The following is an 18,812-nucleotide window of genomic DNA, read 5'->3' as shown; positions in this document are numbered from 1 at the left end:
CTGAAATGAACAGACCTAAGTTAGTTGTGCCTATGAACTTTACTGGGTCTACTCTAGAATAGAGCTAGCTACAGACACAACCCCAAAAAGTATTCAGGTAAATGAAAGCAAAGCAGTATCTGCTTTCTCTCCAAGTGAGAGAAGGGCTAGGTTTTATAAAGAAGAGTCTTTTGAGAAGAATTAAGGTAGCAAATCACAAATGGAAGCCTTTCAGTTCTCTGGCTGACTTTTGTACGTGGCCATACAACTAGGCCACAGTCCCACTGCCACTTATTCCAACTGGAATAGGAACTCCAGCATCTCAGGCAGAGGTTCTTGTATGCAAAAAGACCCTCTCCTTATGCAAATCATGCCCTGCAGACTAGGGTGCTTTGGGTCTTCCTCATGACCATCTATGGCACTGCCTTACACCAAGTCTGCTCCCTGGTCAATTTAGCTTGGCCTCAACCAGCCTGGGGACTTGCAGATGCATTGGACTGAAGCAGCTATCTTCAACCCAGTTACGGTCTATCCCTTAAACACACCGGTTCTAACTGGACAACACAACCCACAAACAAAATCAATGCCCTCCTGCTATCTGCTGGTCATTGAGCAGATCCCATTCAGATGGAGCCACTGAAGCAGGTATGCAGAACTTCTGGACCTCCAGGTGCTGCTGAACTACATGCTGGCTGGGTGCTGACGGGAGTTGCAGTTTAGTGAGGGGCACAGAGGTTCCCCGTACCTGCTATTAAGGGAGTGTGAAAGCAAACCTGGTGAGTAATGCAGCAGGTGTTAAAACAATCATAGCTGTCAATGAGAACAGGCCAGAAAACTCGCAACACAGTAAGTCTACTTGCTACAGAGTTCAGTTTAGGAGTTAAGCTGGTAAACACTATATATTTTTCAAAAAGCACCAGCAATGCATGAACTAATTTCAACACAGGGGATCTCTTCATCCAAGTAAGCAGGTAGAGAAGGATTTTATGGCATGGTGGCCTTGCACCAGAACACAGTTCAAGCAACCGCCCTTTAGTTTTCATACATACACACAGAGTGTCCTGGGGTCCCCTTATGAAATCCCATGAGTTGTATCCATTTTTTACCCAAACTTTAACACTGGACGCAACCCTATGCCTTTTAGTACCATCATTACACTGACGGCACCCAGATCCCTCTCCATCCCTAAACTGTCCTCTTCACATCATTTAAGCACCCCCAACTGCCTCAAACAGCTAAGAACCTAATAAGACCCTTCTGGGTCAGGCCAAAGGCCCATCCTGTCCAGCACCCTGTTCTCACAGTGGCCAAGCAGGTGCCTCAATGGGAAATCAGCAAGCAGGGCCTGAGCACAACAACACTCTCCCCTCCTGCAGCTTCCAGGAACTAGTATTCAGAAGCACTGCTGCCTCCGTGGGGGCAGAGCATAGTCACCATGGCTTGGATGCTTAATCACAGTCTCAAGACCATCCCTTAAAGCAGCCAGGTCCCTCCTGCACCCAATGTGACTTTTATTTTTAAAACTCTTCATCGAGCACACATAAAACTGACACAAGATTGGTTGCAACAGACCGTTAAAGCATCAAGGTAAGAGAAATAAAGATAACTGCCATAGATACAAAGAATGGCAGACCTAAAAGGTCTATGGGGCAACGTGCCATCAACTTGCGACCATACTGTTTAAATTATTTCATTGCCTGTCTATATGGTACTGGGCCAAGTTTAAGGTATTACTTTTAGTTTATAATGCTCGAAGCAACGCAGGACCTGGTGGTTTTCTGCCTTGCCTTGTGCCATCTGGTTCCTGAGCTCAGCTGATGAGTTCCTGCGGGTCAGATGGGAGAGGATCCATAGGTAACAGGTCCTTCAGCATGGTTGCAGAACTCTGGAAATTAGGGCAGGCACCTACTTTCCTCTGCTTTAGACACTTTTATCTGTGTCTAACCTGTTGAAAACCTCTCTTCCTATTACTCAGGTTGAATTGGCACTTTCAGTCTGCTGCTGAAGCGATCTACGCTGAATAATTTATTTTATGCTTTTTCGTTTCGTTTCGTTGCTGGTCTTTACCTTGTATGTACTCTTGTTTGCTGCCTGATTATTTTTACATTGCACGGCTTATACATTCTGAAAGCAAGCAAGTAGAAGTCAACAAGAAAGATCCATCTAGACAAGGAGATCAAGGTAGGGAAAGCACTCTTTTCTCAAAACAAGTTATCAAGCAAAGGTGGGCACGTTATCCCCAAATTTCGGGGGAATCAAGAATGTCACTATTTGTTCACCTTCTCTCCCCTATAAGAAGCTGTGAACTTCACACATCCTACGCCAAAAGCTTTGTGGTTCAACAGGTGCCACTTACAGTCAGTGTATTAGCTTGCCTCAAGCACAATTAGGAACCAAAAAAAGCTTATTATGTTGTTAGCTGAGTTCTTCTGAAGTGCATCAAGTCACACCAACTCTGCACAGCACACATTAAAATGCAAACTCAATACCTAGACGGTGTCCTGCTCAGGAAAGAAGAAGAATGTCTGCCAAGGGGCCAGGGCGAAGCAGGGAACAGAGGCAGGGCCATAGCTACGGGCCTAAGCCTGGGCAAACCAGCCCGCGTAGCTGGAGGGCTGGCGCTTATAACAGGAGGAGTTGGAGAGCGGGAGAGGATGGAGGTGCTTGCCGAAGGCAGAGTGGGAGGAGCTGGGAAGGCCCAGGGATGAGCCACCATGTACGGGCGGTACCTCGGGGATGGGGGTTGGACTACTAGTGGGCCTGCTGGAACAACATGAGGGCTAGCAGAAATGGGAGGGGTGGGGGCAACTGGGCTGGCGGAAGAGGCAAGGAAGGAACCGGCTAAAGGTGCGCGGCTTGAGAGGCTGAAAAGAGGAGCTGGGCTGGTTCCATAGAGACTAAAGTCAACGAAAAGAGGGAGGAGAAGGAGGAGGAAGAAAGGAAGGAAAGAAAGAAAGAAAAGAGAGATAAATTGGGAGCTTAGAACACAGCAAAAAGGGAAGGTAATAAGATACAGAAACAGGCAAGACAGCTCAACATTTCCCCTTCCGGTACAATCCTATTTTATACCCATTTAACTTGCATGATTTCAGCTATAGGAGTTGAAGGCACACTTGCTGAAATTGCTGAAATACCAGCAAGGCAGAGAATTTTAAACCTTAGGATTTCCTGGTGCAGAAAGAGCTTTTCAGCACTGTGCCATAGATTGGGGGGGGGCAGTCAAGGCCCATTCGGCATGCCAGCTTTGGGAGTCCTAGACATAACCCCCCCCCCCCGCTAACTGTGGGGTGGTTCCAAGGGTTTAGGAATGCGTACCAAACCCCTGTGTAAGAAGTGACTGTATTGTACTTTTCTCACCACAGGGACTGATGCCTTACTTTGGCCTACAAAGCAGGGGTGTCTAACCCTGTTACTGTTAGGGCTCCAACTCCCAACAGCCAGGAATGATGGGAGTTGTAGTCCAGCAGCATCTGGAAGGACAAAGCTTCTGCAACTCTGCTATAAAGAGTCATCCATATATAAATGAATCTGAAATCTACCGTATATACTTGCACCTAATTTTACCACAAAAAAACTGGGAAAACTTATTGACTCAAGTATAAGCCGGTTCACTACACTACACTACAAACCAGCAGAGGAGGAGGAAGGTGCAGCCCGAAACGGCTCCTTTCGGGTCACTCATCCCTCCGCCGCTGCCTCTGCCACTCGCAAGAGCAGGCATAGGAGCCGTGGTTGGGAGAGGCACAGTACAGTGCATCTCCCAACCGCGGCTCCTGTGCCTGCCCTTGCGAGAGGCGGGTGGCGGCGGCGGGACCAGCGGCGAGAAAGGGCTCCTTTTGGGCTGCTCATCCCGCCCCCACCAGGGGGGCTTTTTCAACATAAAAAATGTGCTGAAAAAGTTGGCTTGTACTCGAATATATACGGTAAATGCATGTTAAAGTGAAGGGATAGCTGCCATTTGCAGGTGCATTTCCCCACGGAGCACACGCATTCTGGCATCCTAGTAATCTCTGCCTTTGTTTAACAGGAAGAGCTCCCACAAGTTTCTAGCTCTCATTAGTGCTCAAAAAAGTTGAATGACAGGGTTAGAAAAGAAATGAGAGGTTCTGCTCAGCGGACAGTTATCATAGAAGAATTGGCCAGGTTTCCTATGGCTACGCTTCAAACAAATACCATACTTCCCCCCCACCCTCCGGGCATCCATCACACCTTGCCTTGCAGTGCAGAACTTGGAAAGAACCATTTTGCACACCTAACCCCTCTGCTCTGCCCTCGCAAACTCACCAACATGGAACCCAGCTAGTTATGCAGCTATAACTTACCTCGATAAGGAGCTGGAGCCAAACGAGCCCACGTTACAGAAAATGGGGCTCGTTCCTGGATTGGAACCAGTGTTCAGAACCAGATTTCTATCAGGCGACCGAGCAGCTGCTGCAATGGGCTGCGAGGTGGCTGTCAAACTGGCAAAGGGGTTTTCCTCCTTCGACTGGGTCGACATCATCAGAACTTCCATCAGGATCTGGCCAATCAAGTCTTTGAAGTCCGAGAACACTTTTGAGGAGAGAAAGAGAGAATGACATGAACGTTCTCCGCTGTAAGCACCTCAGAAGCAAAACAGGGTTTAAGGGAAAGATCTGAAGATTATGAGGTTGACAACGCCGGATAGTCTTGAGAAAATATAGCACATGGACTCAGCAGCGGCTGTATCCCACCAAGTCCTGCTCAGAGCAGATCAATTGAAATGAATGAACATTAATTTCGAGAGATGTACTCTGAGCACCTGCTTTTTGACAAACACCCCATACAGCTTGAAGGAAAGCAAGGAACTAAGATGAGCCTGCTGAATCAGGCCAAGGGCCTGTCAACCCAGCATCCTTGATGACAACAAAAGCTTTTCAGCATTATGAGTGCCAATATCAGCCACACCTTCCATATCAGCTACCGTATCACCCGCTGTAGAGGAATCTGAAAGTACTGGCAAGTCTAAAGTCCTTGCTTGCCAACAAAACAGACTGAATGCTTTCCATCTTCAAGTCGTGAACACGGTGGGAGCTGAGCCACCCACCAAATAAGAGTCCTTCCCCTCCCTACACACACTCTTTGGTGCCAGCTCAGATACCATCTGGTGATGACAAATGCAATTTGGAGCTCTGTACCCACTGAAGGAAATCCAACGCAGCAGCTAGATGGGAACTCGCTAGCTCATGCCACCAGCCATCTCCCATGAACAAGCAACTGTATTAATCACTAGCCTTTGTTTAAGCATGATGGGACACGCGGGAAGGGGGCTTTAGCTCAGCAGCAGAACACACAAGCTTTGTAAGCAGAAACTCAGTCCCAGAACCTCCTGCGCAACAATCTTAGGTAGGTTGCAAAGACCTTTGTCTGAGAACCTGAGTCCGTAAGAGAATGGAACACCAGGCTGGAAGGCCCAATGGCCTGAGCTGTGATCTACTGACCTTATACCAGGCTTCTCGAGTCTTAATGTGTGGAACTACAGCTCCAATCACCCTTGACATCCAGCCATACGGGCTGGGGCTGACAAGAATTGTAGCACAACAACATCAGGTTGGAGAGGGCTGTCTTATGTGTGTCCACAACAGAGAGGCAGAGAGGAGGAGTGGGGGGGGGGACACCACTCTCATTTGGGGTGGATCCGTAGTTCAGTGGTATGTAAAAGACCCCCAGCTTCTGTCCAGTTGGTGCTAACCTGTAACAAGGCATTTTCAGTGGTGGTTCTCTGCTTGTGGGATGCCCTCTCTGGCGATGTACAATGCCTCTATCATTATTAACTTTCAGGAGGAATTTGAAAACATTCCTATTTGCCCAGGCATTTGGTGGTTGAAGAATACTGTTCCTGGCAATCCCAAGGTCATTGGATGCTTTCAATTGTAACTGCTTTTAATATATTTTTTAATGATTTTAGATGTTATAGTTAACCTTTGTTTTTAGAACATTTTAATACGTTTTAGAATGTTTTTGCTTGCTTTGTATTTTTAAAATTGTGTATCTGTTTGCCATCCTGAGCTCCTGGGGGAGGAAGGGTAGATATAAATTCAAATAAATCTGCTCCAGTTTGCATTTATTTGAGAATTCCAACCCCCCCAAAAAAAAATCTTTTCCCTCTCTTTTGCTTCCACTGTTTTTTGACTCAAGATATCTAAGAATAAACAAGATAAAATTTTAAGTAAGCATTTTGCCTAGAAAGATTGTGCATTTTAATTAAAATAAAACTGAAAAATCTCTGTAGCTGTTTGAGAAATGCTTCTACCTGAGACCTTGTAATGCTGCTGGCCAAGATAGAATACAGCATTCAATTAGTAGGATGGTAAGCAGCCCGGCTTCTGAATTCAGCATCATCAACAAACACTTGGGATTAAACCTCGGGCTCCTTACCTTCCTTTGGGTTCTGTTTAAACTGCTCAGAAAGCGAAGTTAGGAAGATGACGTCTCTGTCTCTGTCCTTCCAGGAGACCCGGAAAATCTTGCAGACCAGCTGTAAGGCTTGCTCTTCCGATATCTCTGATCCTGATGGGGGCTCCTTTATCATGGGGAGGGGGGAAAGAGGAAAAAGATTCGGGTACTCATTCTGAAAAGCCACGAAAGGGCAGGTATTCGTGATCATGTAAGCTAAGGGTTAGCAACCTCATTCTGGTCTGCTGTGCTACATTCCACCCTGATGCAAACATAATGCTCACTAACAGTGACAGCAAGTCATGGAAGGGTGGAATTTGCAAGTGAGAGAGAGGGTTGTGCCCTGCAGCACATTCCCAATCTCTCAAAGATGGTTCCATTTGTATTTGCATCCCACCTTCCAGGCCGCAAAGGGCTCCCCACAAGGCTGCTTACAATACAGTGGTGCCCCGCAAGACGAATGCCTCGCAAGACGGAAAACCCGCTAGATGAAAGGGTTTTCCGTTTTTTAGCTGCTTCGCAAGACGATTTTCCCTATGGGCTTGCTTTGCAAGACGAAAACGTCCTGCAAGTGTTCCGATTTATTTTTTTTGCTTTCCCCCCCTTTTTCTAAGCCGCTAATAGCCTTTTAGCCGCTAATCTGCTAAGCCTTTAATAGCCGCTAATAACCTTTTAGCCGCTAATCCGCTAAGCCTTTAATAGCCGCTAAGCCTTTAATAGCCGCTAAGCCTTTAATAGCCGCTAAACCGCTAATAGCGCTAATGCGCTAATAGGGTTGCTTCGCAAGACGAAAAAACCGCTAGACGAAGAGGCTCGCGGAACGGATTAATTTCGTCTTGCGAGGCACCACTGTATTGAAATTATGCAATGAAGAAAGGTTAAAAACAAGAGGAATCTGCAACAAAATGTTCAGAATGCAAACCAAACTACCAATGTCTTCTTTCAAGATACACCATCCCCTCCCACCTATTTTTCTATTCTCCCCCCCCCCCAACAATAATTCTGCATTCCAGGCAAAGTGAGGATGCTCAGCCCTCATTGGGCTGCTTCTGGGATCCCCTCAGGATCTCCCCCCCCCCATTTTATTTTTAATTTCTGCAAACCTGGGGGTTCTCCCAAGCCTCTTGAACATGGGTGGTGCTGTTAGGCTACACAAGGATTGGCTCTCACCTCTGAACTTCAGAAATAAAGGGATGGATAACAAACGGGCAAAAAACCCAAAGCCATTGAAGCAAGCAAAAACTCAACGCAGGTCAAATAAGCTAAGCTTCAGGTGCCCACCTACAGGCAGTGAGGGAGCTAACTGAGCTTCTCTTGGAAGAGAAGTTCACAACAGTGTAGCCACAACCAAGAAGGCCCCACCCCATATCCCACCCAGCTGCACCTCCTCCACTAGAGGCGGCACATGAAACAAGACTGATAACAAGCATAGGTGGTTTGTTGTTTGAAACTGAGCCCATAGCATTTTGATAGCACACTCCTAACTTTTAACTGCCCAGAGGCCTTGGAAGTAAGAGTGAGCAAGAAACCCAAATGAATAAAAATAAACGAATGAACGTCCATTTTTAAACCTGTGCGCACATTGCTCCATAAAGAGCAACAGTCAAGGGTCTCCAAGCTTCCCAGCACCATCCAGTACAGCTTACCCACCTTATCAGTGAGGCTCCTTTTCTCTCTTCGGTCATTCTCATCAACTTCCATGTTTTCAATTCCTGAATCTACATCCACCTGGGACATACTGTCAAGTAGAACAAAGAACCCATTAATTCTTCCAGGCACTTTCAATGAAAGTTGCTGACCGAAAAACAGGAGGGCTGCAGAACGTGAAGGCAGCTCAAGGAGGGAAAAGACTGACATACACAAGAATAACTGGATCCATTAACAAATGTTGCCCATTAACAGCCACTAGTCAATAGCCCTGGCCTACAACCTATTGAACATAGTGTTTTGCTCTCCAAAGAGAGGCGGAAAACTTGTGACTCAACCTGAAAGGAGCCCTACTAGAGCAGCCCATTAGGAACTAAACAAAGTGGGGGAAGAAACCCCTCTGTTCTTAAGTTGGTGCCTGCACAGAACAAAAATCAGGGCACATGGATGGTGGTGAGGCTGCATGTAGTTTCTGGAGGCTTATTTTTATTATTAGCGTTATTATTAATGCAACTTATTTGCCACTTTTTTATGAAAGCAACTCAAAGCATCTTACAGCAAAAAAACAACACATACATTAAACCAGCCCAAAATTAAAACAGGTTCAAAGCTAAAACTCATTCATATCTTTAGAAGACAGAACTGTAACATCCTACCCAGTGAAGGAGGCTACAGATAATCAAAAGTCAAAGGCCTGCAGCAAAAGGATGCTTTTGCCTAGCACCTAAAGGTAAGCAATGATCGCACCAGGCAAGTGTCTCCCAGGAAATGCCGCCATTAAAAAGGTCCGTTCTCACACTGCCACCCTCCAGATCTCTTTCTTTATACTTTTATTTATATAAGTATTTCATATACCACCATATCCTGTGGTTATACAAATAAAAGAGAACATAAAAACAGTACACGGTGAACATTAAAAAGAACAGTGGGGAGATTTAAACGGCATAGGGGTCTCTTCAAGAGACCCCTGAAAGTTAACAGCAAGGGTGCCTGGCGAAACTGGCCATATTTGGTGAATACTGAAATCTGTGTGTTACTGACTTATAGTTTAAATTGGGCATAAGTCTTGGGGAGCAGAAATATGTGCATGAATTTAATATATTAACTATCATAAATGAAGTGAAAAAACATATTCCCTGTCAGGACTGGTCGTTGTCCTCTTCAGATCACCACACAAACGCTTCTTGTTCTTTTATAACTTTTTATTGCGTATTAACAAAACATTCTTATAAACGGTTCTTAAATATTACTCCTCAGAGTCACTTCTTTCAGATACCTTCTGAGCTCTGCGTCTCCATGACCAGCCACTCTCAAAATGGTGAAGGCGCCCTTCCCCTTCCCTTCGCTTTCCCGCTCTTTTTTCTAACCTCCTGGCTAGAGCTGGCCTGTATCTCCCCTCCTCCGAATCTGAGCTAGAACTTAACCCTTGCCTTTCCTGGGAACAGCCGGTCCCTCCCTGTTGCTCTCTTCTCTTCAATTCACTGCTCTCCTCCCCCCCTTGGGGAATGCTTTCTCCCTCTGTGAAACTGGAATCTTCTAACTCTAACTCTTCCCTGACATTCCCAATTAAATAATATAGTGAGTTCTGGAAAAGGAGAAGAGCAGCTTCTGGATCACTGTAATCTTCTGAGAAGTAAGTGCCAAATTTAAAACATGGTCGCTAGAGGAGGATTAGAATCTAGAAACCAAGAGAGGGACAACCCTTTGAAGGGTCTTAAATTTCTGCGAAGGGATGAAAAATCTAGTTTCCCATTTCATGAATGTGTGTGTGTTTCCTTTTCGATGTTATATTTGGTTGTTAATTAAATAATTTCAGAATGGATAAATTCTTTTAAAAAATAAAGACAGAAGAATTGAGTATTTTAATGGCTGAAATTTAACTGTAAGATTGCGGGGAAACCGCAAAAAGACCCCTGGTGCTTCGAAGTCTAATCAAATATTTAATACAGAAGAAGCTTTCATGGATTAAATACCTTGCCAACTCATGTAGTCTCAGTCTGTAACTGGCATCATTCTTGCCACTGGAAATTGTTGTTTGGTTTTTTAATCAATTCTGTTAATTTTTCTCATGTCCTTTTTTGTATTAAGCTTTAGTGTGTATGCTACAAATAATATGTTTAAACAATCTTCTAAAACTAAAAAGGAAAAGCCCCAAACAACATCTGAGCATAGACCACCTAGATCATTATTTGGTCCATCTATCTCACTATTGACTACACTGACCGGCAGCAGCTCTCCAGGATTTAAGGCAGGGGACATTCCTGGCCCTACCTGGAGATGGCAGGGATTGAGCCTGGGTCCTTCTGCATGCATCTCCAACCACAGAATATATGTAACAGTTAAAAGCTGCTGTTCTTTGCACCCAGCAAATGTTCACCTGATTGAGGGGTTTCTACCCAGTCCCTTCAACTAACCCAGCAAGGCAGGAGCTGCAGTCACACTTGCCTCTTATCTCAGGACTCATGCTCAGACCACAGGGGCAAAGAGCATGACCCCAACCAAAAGCTTCCCTCTTCCTTTTTCCTTCTTTCTTCACTACCATTTTTCTTCCTAAAACATCTAGGCAATTGTAACTGCTTTACACACCACCCTCACAAACACGTTTTGAGCAATCAATGTTGCATGCTATTGCATTATTAATTATTCAGATATCTTATCAGCCACTCTGATTGGGTTGTTAATATTGAGAGCTTTTATTACATTGTCAGTTTCTATTTTTTACCCTTTCCTTTTGAATTTCAGTTCCCACAATCGATTCCCTAATATGTGTGTCAGGGAAGAGTTAGAGTTAGAAGATTCCAGTTTCCCAGAGGGAGAAAGCATTCCCCAAGGGGGGGAGGAGAGCAGTGAATTGAAGAGAAGAGAGCAACAGGGAGGGACCGGCTGTTCCCAGGAAAGGCAAGGGTTAAGTTCTAGCTCAGATTCGGAGGAGGGGAGATACAGGCCAGCTCTAGCCAGGAGGTTAGAAAAAAGAGCGGGAAAAGGAAGGGAAAGGCGCCTTCGCCATTTTGAGAGTGGCTGGTCATGGAGAAGCAGAGCTCAGAAGGTATCTGAAAGAAGTAACTCTGAGGAATAATAGTTAAGAACCGTTTATAAGATTGTTTTGTTAATACGCAATAAAAAGTTTTATAAAAGAACAAGAAGTGTTTGTGTGGTGATCTGAAGAGGACAACGACCAGTCCTGACAATGTGGTTGTGTGCTGTTGTTTTAAAATGGTAAATTTGACCCCATTACCAAAATAGCATCCTATCCCTCTGGGTGGGAGCTTAAAAAAGGCAGTTCTAACCACTGTATTTGCCAGCAGGACATTTTGGGTTAGAGAGGTGACCTTAGCCCATCAACCCCCCAACTGCTTAATATGCCCACAGAAAAAAAACTAGTTGCCAGCAAAGGCTTAAGCAGAAGATAACTCAGATTAGCTTCCCACATGAATGTGTGTGTGTGTGTGTGTGTGTGTGTGTGTGTGTGTGTGTGTGTTTGGGGGGGAGTGTATGCATGCAATAAGGTTTTCCAGCTAGACTACATATATGCCACTTTTTCTGGATTAAAGTTAAAGAACCTTCACCTCTTTGAGCATAAGATATGACTCAACTGGAGATTTATGAGCAAATGATATTCCACAAACACAAGATAGATGGGAAGCACTGAGTGCTGGGCTGACCTGGACCACCAGCTGCTCCCTCCCCCCCCCCCATTTCACCTCTCCTGCCCCTTAAATATACACATAGTTCATATCATTTTGATTCATTGTGGTTTATTTTGTATTGTTCGACTGTATTGTTTTTTGCTTCTTTGTGGGAATTTCAATAAAAACTATCAATTAAAAAGATCCACTTACTTTGCTAAAAGATGCCCTGCCTAGTTCCCCAGAGACAATTCTATCTCACCACCAGGAACCAGGCGAGCAGCTATTTACAAGCTCATGTTAGAAACTGCTGAGCAGGGCATAAAAAACTAGCATCTGTATGAGCACAGGCAACAAACATCTGGGGCAACCCACAATGAGACAGCCTCAAATGAAGAGGGCAGATGGAAACTTTTTTACCTTTTCTCACAGGAGACGCTATCGATATCCATGCTCTGCGACCGGGAGAGGGACTGAGATTGTGTTTCGAGGCTGTTTGATGGGGAGCTACTGAGCGAACTCACACCTTCGCTACTCTGGCTGCGGTGGGCTACACCTGCAGGGAAAGGACACCAGGGTGGGGAAAAACTGTATGTCATTTTGTTCCTACAACACATTCTTGAACTAACCACACACAGTGTTCGAAACTCCCATTGATCTAGGCGGGTTTTGCGACAGGGAATTTCATTAGCATGAGCAGTTTCTGAGCTCTGGGTGCAGTACTGTGCCTAAGATTTCAGATTAAAACTGCAGAGTGGAAGGAAAGGAGGGTCTTTTTTTGCCTCACCACTTCCAGTCACTCTCTGAAGACTGAAGAAGAGACCCTGTTAAGAATATTAGGGGGGCAGGCAGGGGAAGCATGGCTTTGTTTTTTGCAGTCTTCAGAGGAGGACTAGACCATGCGAAAATGAATGTGTGATTTTAGCCATCGTTCATTCATTTTCAGCTTTGTATTCTTGTTTGAAAAAAGCACGCGTAGACATTCCGTTGTTGCGCCCATAACCTAGGTTTAAGGTGCCATTTAGTTCCTAGCTTTCCTATCTCAGTTTCCAACACTGAACACACACATATTGTAAATTACACACATATCACATACTGTATTTTTCGTGTATAAGACTAGGGGGTTTTTTAACCCAAAAATTAGGTTTAAAATTGGGGCTTGCCTTAAACATGGGTAGTGCTGAGGGGTGTTTTTTTTTAATTTGGAGTCCCCCAAAATAGAGGGTGTCTTATACATGGGGGTATCTTATAGACGGAAAAATACGATACTTATACTACACACACACAGCAAAAAAATGCTGCAGCACATTTCCCCCCCTCCCAATACCAGGAGTAATCCTATTCCAGCCAGCCGTGCCTTCCCTCCAGGGCACTATTAAGATGCTCAGACAAGCCAATTCAGGCTTTCCTTCCTTCTTCCAGTTGTTTGTTTTTCTTTTCCAACTGACATTCAACATTATCTGCTTGCTGGGAACAACAGAATATTCATAAATCCTCACTGGGGCTGAGGTATTGGCTTTTTTGAGGGAGGGGGGACTGCCTCGTTTGGTTGCTTTTGTATTTCTGAGCGGCCTGGAATTGAACCAAGCACACCAATACCAACTTCTAGTTCCTAGTGACCCTACTTTTCAACTCTGTTGGCACAAGGTGACTGAATTTGCTAGTAAGAGTGCTCCTTATATACAATGAAAATGCTAAAGTGTCAATTAAAAGATGTTATATATCTGCAACATAAATAATCAGCAATGCACTAACACCAGTAATCCCCAAAGACTTCAGAGTGATGTGTTGTAGGAAATTAATTCATGAAATTAATTCCAATGAGTTCAAAGGTTGCCCACTGCAACTCTGTAGAGTCACTGCTCTGAGAGGGCCCAGCCATGACAAAAACTTTGACTCGCATCGAGTCACTGCAGAGTGGGCTTCTGGGAGGGTAGAACATCATTACTGCATACTCGGGTACCAGACAAAAACTTTGCCCATGGGATGTAATCCCATGCACCAGAGATTTTCATCCTTTTTGAGTCAAATGCTCCCTTGACCAACTGCATTCTTTCTGCGGCTCTCCTGTGAGGAAATGCGCTCCAAGTCTCCAAAGCCCAATTATGTCATCTCTAGAGCCGGCACCCCCTCACGCCTTTTCAAACACCCTCCCTTGCGGCGTGTTTCCTCAGCGTCCTCTCCTTTCCCCTCTCCTTGGGAGTCCTCTGGCAGCTGGTGAAGGTGAGGCCACCATCTTGAGAGGGCATCAGAAGAGGGAGGGAAGAAAAGAGGGATGGAGTCCAGTGTTGCCTGTGGCACCCCTGACCATCATTCAAGGCACCCCAGGGTGCCATGGCACACCGGTTGAAAACCACTGCCATACACAGTCAAAACTACTTTCAGACATCCTAATTTGCTGGCAACAAGAGTGCAGCATAGCTAAACCCACCAGCCAAACATTACCTGTGCAGACTGCCGCTGGCTTGAACTTACTAGCAGTGATCAACAAGGGAAGGAACAGGAACTGTCACTCAAAGCCAGTGACAATATTCCATTTGCATCCCTGCCCTTCCTCCAAAGAGCTGCAAGCAGCATAAGTAGAGTGCTCCCATTTTATTATTGCAAAAAACATCCTGTAATGCAAATTAGTCTAACAGACTTAGTTTTTATTTATTACATTTAGCTCCTGCTTTTAAGGAACTCAAGTAAGGAAGCAAACCAAAGCTGATGGTCTTGATTTGTTTGAGCTAACTAGGAAGAGTTCGAACTCCTAAGCGGGAAACACCAGTTATCTCAGAAAGCTTTCAATTGCCTCCTCTGGCATACAAAAGACAGAGTGAAAGCCCATGGTTTACTAAGACTCACAAATGTAACACTAAACCATGGTTTAGCATTCTGTCTGAACCATTCCATCAAGTAAAAGAAAACCAAACATATTAAAAAACCTGGTAAGAACAAACTGATGAGGAAAGATAGCCGCTAGTACAATTTAAGATATCCATGAAGAATAAAAAGCAAAGAAAATGAAGCAGCCATCATTACTACCTTTCCCACTTTGCACGCTGCCTGCCAAGAAATAAAGTGTTGATAGTCATTTGCTCTGGACAGAATATACGCTCCATAATCTATTCCAGAACACCGATAGCAAATTTAAATGAAAACTGTCCCCTATCTTTGGTAGGCACAAACAATACTGAATCCAATAGTGGAGCAAGCTGGCCAGGATGATTTCTCGAAGTAAACAGCTAAGAGAGACATATGTTACATGAGCCACTTCAAACAGGAAAAAATATTTATTGCTATACTGCATCTACAGCATGAGGTCAATGTGCCATATTGCATCACAGTGGCATACTAGTCTCTCACCTAAATTGCAGGGACAGGGTTAAGGAGGAAGGAAGGAGAGCAACAAAAACAAAGTAAGATATATTTGAGAGCTAGTTCACAACTACCATCATACACTCGCATAATGAAGGAACAGGGCCTTGAATAGAGCTATGCACATTAAGAGGCAGCTTGGTGCTCAGTGGCTATTACACGAGAGTTTGGCACTGTGTGGCTGTGGATTTATAGGGTTTCATGTAGGGATATTTATCAACCCTACTAGGATGATGCCAGGGATTGAACCTGGGTCCTTTTACATGCAAAGCATGAACAATGGCCCTTCTTCAGCATTAAGTGAATGGCTGCCATTCATCTAGATAAGGGAAAAGTAAACAGCTGCACTTGAGGACTGTTGCAGTGAGGGCAAACACAGCCCTGACACCCAGTGGCATCTGTCCTGACTGACTGGGATCTCTGCAGGGGAAAGGCCTGTATGATAGCAGGAACATGACTAATCCTTTATTTAAAATCAATGTTGTTGTCTATGCTACACATTTCAATAGGCTATTTATTGAATTTTACTCCAAGGGCACATGCTCCTAAACCCCCAAACGCCACATTTTATCTCCACAAAACCCTCTAAGACAGACTATAGATTATGTGCTGAACAGAGTTTTCAGCCCCGGCCGAAAACTTGGTATTCAGAAGCATAGAGCCTCGAAAAAGGAGCCTCTATCTAGCTGTTGTAGCCAGCGGCAACTTAGGGGCCCATCCAGTAATAACATCCAGAGGGGTAGCCGTATTAGTCTGTTGCAACAAAATCAAAAGAGGAACCTTAAAAGACCAAACAATTTACAATTGCATACCGTGAGCCCACAGGTTACACACATTTAACTTGTGCACATTCAGCTTTACATGCCTGGCAAATAATTAATTCCACCCACCATTGCTCCCAATGTGTTTCAACTAGACATGATTTTGGCTTTAGGAACGGTCCCCAAAATGTAACCCCTGTGTAAGCTGTGGGCTTACTGTAATAAGCTGTTGTGGACTACCATCCACTTCATTAGATGCATGAAATTTTACAGGTTACCTGTAACTCAGATATTCTAACCCAATGAAATGGAATATACATCACGAAACCTTCTGCATAACACACAAGATGCAACTACGGCATCTACTTAGGTAGTTTTGAAACAGGGGTGGGGGCTAAATGTGGCCCCCAGGCCTCCTCTATCTGGCCCTTGAAACTCTCTCTAGCTCACACACCCCACTAGCCCTGCTTTACACACTCCTTGAGCGTTTCCCCCTGGAAATGTGTCCTTGAACTCTGGTAATGTTTCTTGCTTGTAAGGATAGAGGAATGTGTCAACCTGATCTTGTCCACCACTGATAAGCAGCTCCTGGAAGGATGTCCAGAAGGATATGGGACCCTCAGACTAAAAAGACAAATTTATGGAAGATAAGGCTATCAAGGACTACTAACTGTGATGACTATGTCCTCTCTCTCTACTGCCAGAGACAGTATGCCTGAATGCCAGTTGCAGAGAATCACACGGGCAGCTTGTCAGCTATTGTGAGAATAGGATGCTGGACTAGCTAAGCCTTTGGCTTGATATGGCAGGGCTCATCTTATGCCATAATAAATTTGTCTTGAAGGTGCCACAAAACTCTGATTTGTCCATGAACACATTTCATTGCTCATGGCCAGCATCACAAATTGCTGCAGAGAATTTTGCAAACAATCCCAATTCCCAATATGGACTGTTTCAAGCCACAACCAGCAGCTGAAACAATCACACCCTGCTGCTTCCATGGAGAGGAACTAACACACACAAAAAAAGACAGGACCTAATAAGGTTGTACAAGATGCTCCCTTCAGCCGAAAGTGCTTGCATGGAAGAGAACATGGTATCAAAACAAATGAATGTGCATTTCCACAAAATATTTAAGAGGAAAAATTAGGAAAGTGTCATGTTTCCTTACTGATCTATCATTCTGCAGTTTTTAATTAACATAGCAATGCAGAAAAAACTACTCCATACTGGAGTTGTAGAAAGAAATCTGAATTCCTAGGAAGCCAGTGTTCATTTTATTCAACCGCCCTGGGGGGAAAAATGACCAGGAATTTTTCTAACATAGCTGCTAACAGGAAGGAAATCAGAATTATTAAGCTGGATTTTTCACTGCCAATTGTGTTTATCATCCCTCTTTGGAGTCCTAAATCCCAATATAAAGAATAAGGATTTATTCACTATTTTTTTTAGTGGCCACTCGGCATCTGCAACTCAAACCTAGAAAGCCTTACAAGGACCATCCCTGGACTTGAACAGTTTAAAGTAAACGGTATAATTTCCTGTCACCAAGAAAGTACCTCAGTGATACTGGGAATGGACAGTTTTCATGGCAAGATGGTGACGTTTTATTCAATATACAAATGAAAACAAGTCTTAAACGAAACTCTCTGAAGCATCTTTTCAGATATTTGCATCCTGAACATCACAACTTGAACTATATTCTTCCCTGGGAACGACTGTCTGCAACAGGTAAAACAACTTTTGTCCCTGGGACTGTTATATGCTGGACATTTGAAAAATTTGTATGGCACAATAAGGATGATTTATGTTAATGTACAACCTAATAGCCATTTTGGCGGTGGGGGAAATGTAATATACATAGAAACCAGTAACAGCTATTTCAAGGAAAAGGATTATCAAATTGTGGCTTACCTGATGCGCCAATGGGAGAGGTAGCTGGGGTCATGCTATGAATGTTTAGCCCAAGGTTATGGGGCGCTCCAGAAGGCGGTGCTGCTGCAGGAGGCCCCGGAGGGTTTTCCCTCTGCGGAGACGTAAGTGGTGTGGTGGGCTGAGAAGATGGCCCGCCGGCGAGCCGGGCAAGGCGCCTCCGACGGATCTGCAACGAAACAAGGGTTAAACATTTGTTTAAAAAAAGAGCTTAGCAAAATGCTGATATATAAATCCTCTGGGGTTCTGACAAGGCAAGAAAAAAGAGCTAAGAATAGAACTGGGATGTATTTCAAGATACACCCAAGTCAGGTCAGGAACATCTTTCCCATGCCACCTGGAGATGCTAGCTGAAGGAAGGGACTGCAAGTAAGGTATGTTAAGGCAGAATAATAGGAAGATAGGGAACTGCCATACACCAGGTTGAAGAGTTTGTCCATCTAGTCTAGTATTATCTGTCCCTACTGACAGCAGCTCTCCAGGGTCTCAAGCATAGAGTGTTTTCCCATCACCTCATACCTGGGGTCCCTTTAACTAGAGATGCTAGGGTAGCTTTTTGTGAACTACTAAATGTTCTTGAACCACAACTCCCATAATCCCTGACCACTGCCCATGCTGCCTAAGAATTATGAGAGTTATAGTCCAACAACATCTAGCAGCCCAAGATTGAGAAAGGCTGTGCTAGGGACTGAGCCTGTGACTTTCTGCATACAAAACAAGCACCCTACAACTAAATTATGACTCTACTTGGTTCTTATAATCCAGTGAAGTCATTCCTATGCTACTGACTGCAGTATTACTCCAAGGTCTGCAGCAATTTGTTGCTGAGGGAAGCTGTTAAGGCAAGACTTTCATTACCTGATGCCCTCCAGATATTTTCCACTACAACTCCATCAGCATCAGCTAGCATGTCCAATTGACAACGATGCCAGCTGGTTTAACAAAATATGAATGAGCATGGCCTCCCCCAGAGCCTGCATGGACATCCACCACGCCTTCTCCCATGCAGCTGGGAAGAAAAGTTCAGAAGCTTTTACTTTCTCTTTCACTTAACCAGCATTCGTTGTGTTATCTGGACCAACAAACCATGTGA

At 44.5% G+C, this 18,812-nt stretch overlaps 1 protein-coding gene across 5 annotated transcripts in view; it reads right to left on the bottom strand.

Moving 5' to 3' along the window:
* The window catches only part of UBE4B (ubiquitination factor E4B), a 77,144-nt gene that overhangs the window by 37,291 nt on the left and 21,041 nt on the right, over nucleotides 1–18,812 (bottom strand). For 2 of the 5 annotated variants that reach the window (XM_081201392.1, XM_081201393.1), the window contains exons 3-8: nucleotides 17,702–17,888; nucleotides 12,087–12,222; nucleotides 8,044–8,131; nucleotides 6,376–6,520; nucleotides 4,302–4,530; nucleotides 2,469–2,876 (exon numbers count right to left, since the gene is read on the bottom strand). In XM_081201392.1, the coding sequence (XP_081057518.1) occupies nucleotides 2,469–2,876; nucleotides 4,302–4,530; nucleotides 6,376–6,520; nucleotides 8,044–8,131; nucleotides 12,087–12,222; nucleotides 17,702–17,888 (1,193 nt within the window). Of the gene's footprint in view, nucleotides 1–2,468; nucleotides 2,877–4,301; nucleotides 4,531–6,375; nucleotides 6,521–8,043; nucleotides 8,132–12,086; nucleotides 12,223–14,693; nucleotides 14,837–17,701; nucleotides 17,889–18,238; nucleotides 18,399–18,812 lie in introns of those variants that run through there. The other 3 variants (XM_081201394.1, XM_081201395.1, XM_081201396.1) reach the window with 3 other exon arrangements.

The sequence above is a fragment of the Podarcis bocagei genome (assembly GCF_964188305.1).
Source record: "Podarcis bocagei genome assembly, chromosome: 7".
Classification (NCBI taxonomy): Eukaryota; Metazoa; Chordata; class Lepidosauria; order Squamata; family Lacertidae; genus Podarcis; species Podarcis bocagei.
The sequence above is the reverse complement of the archived record's forward strand: the minus strand, read 5'-3'. Positions and strand labels throughout refer to the sequence as shown.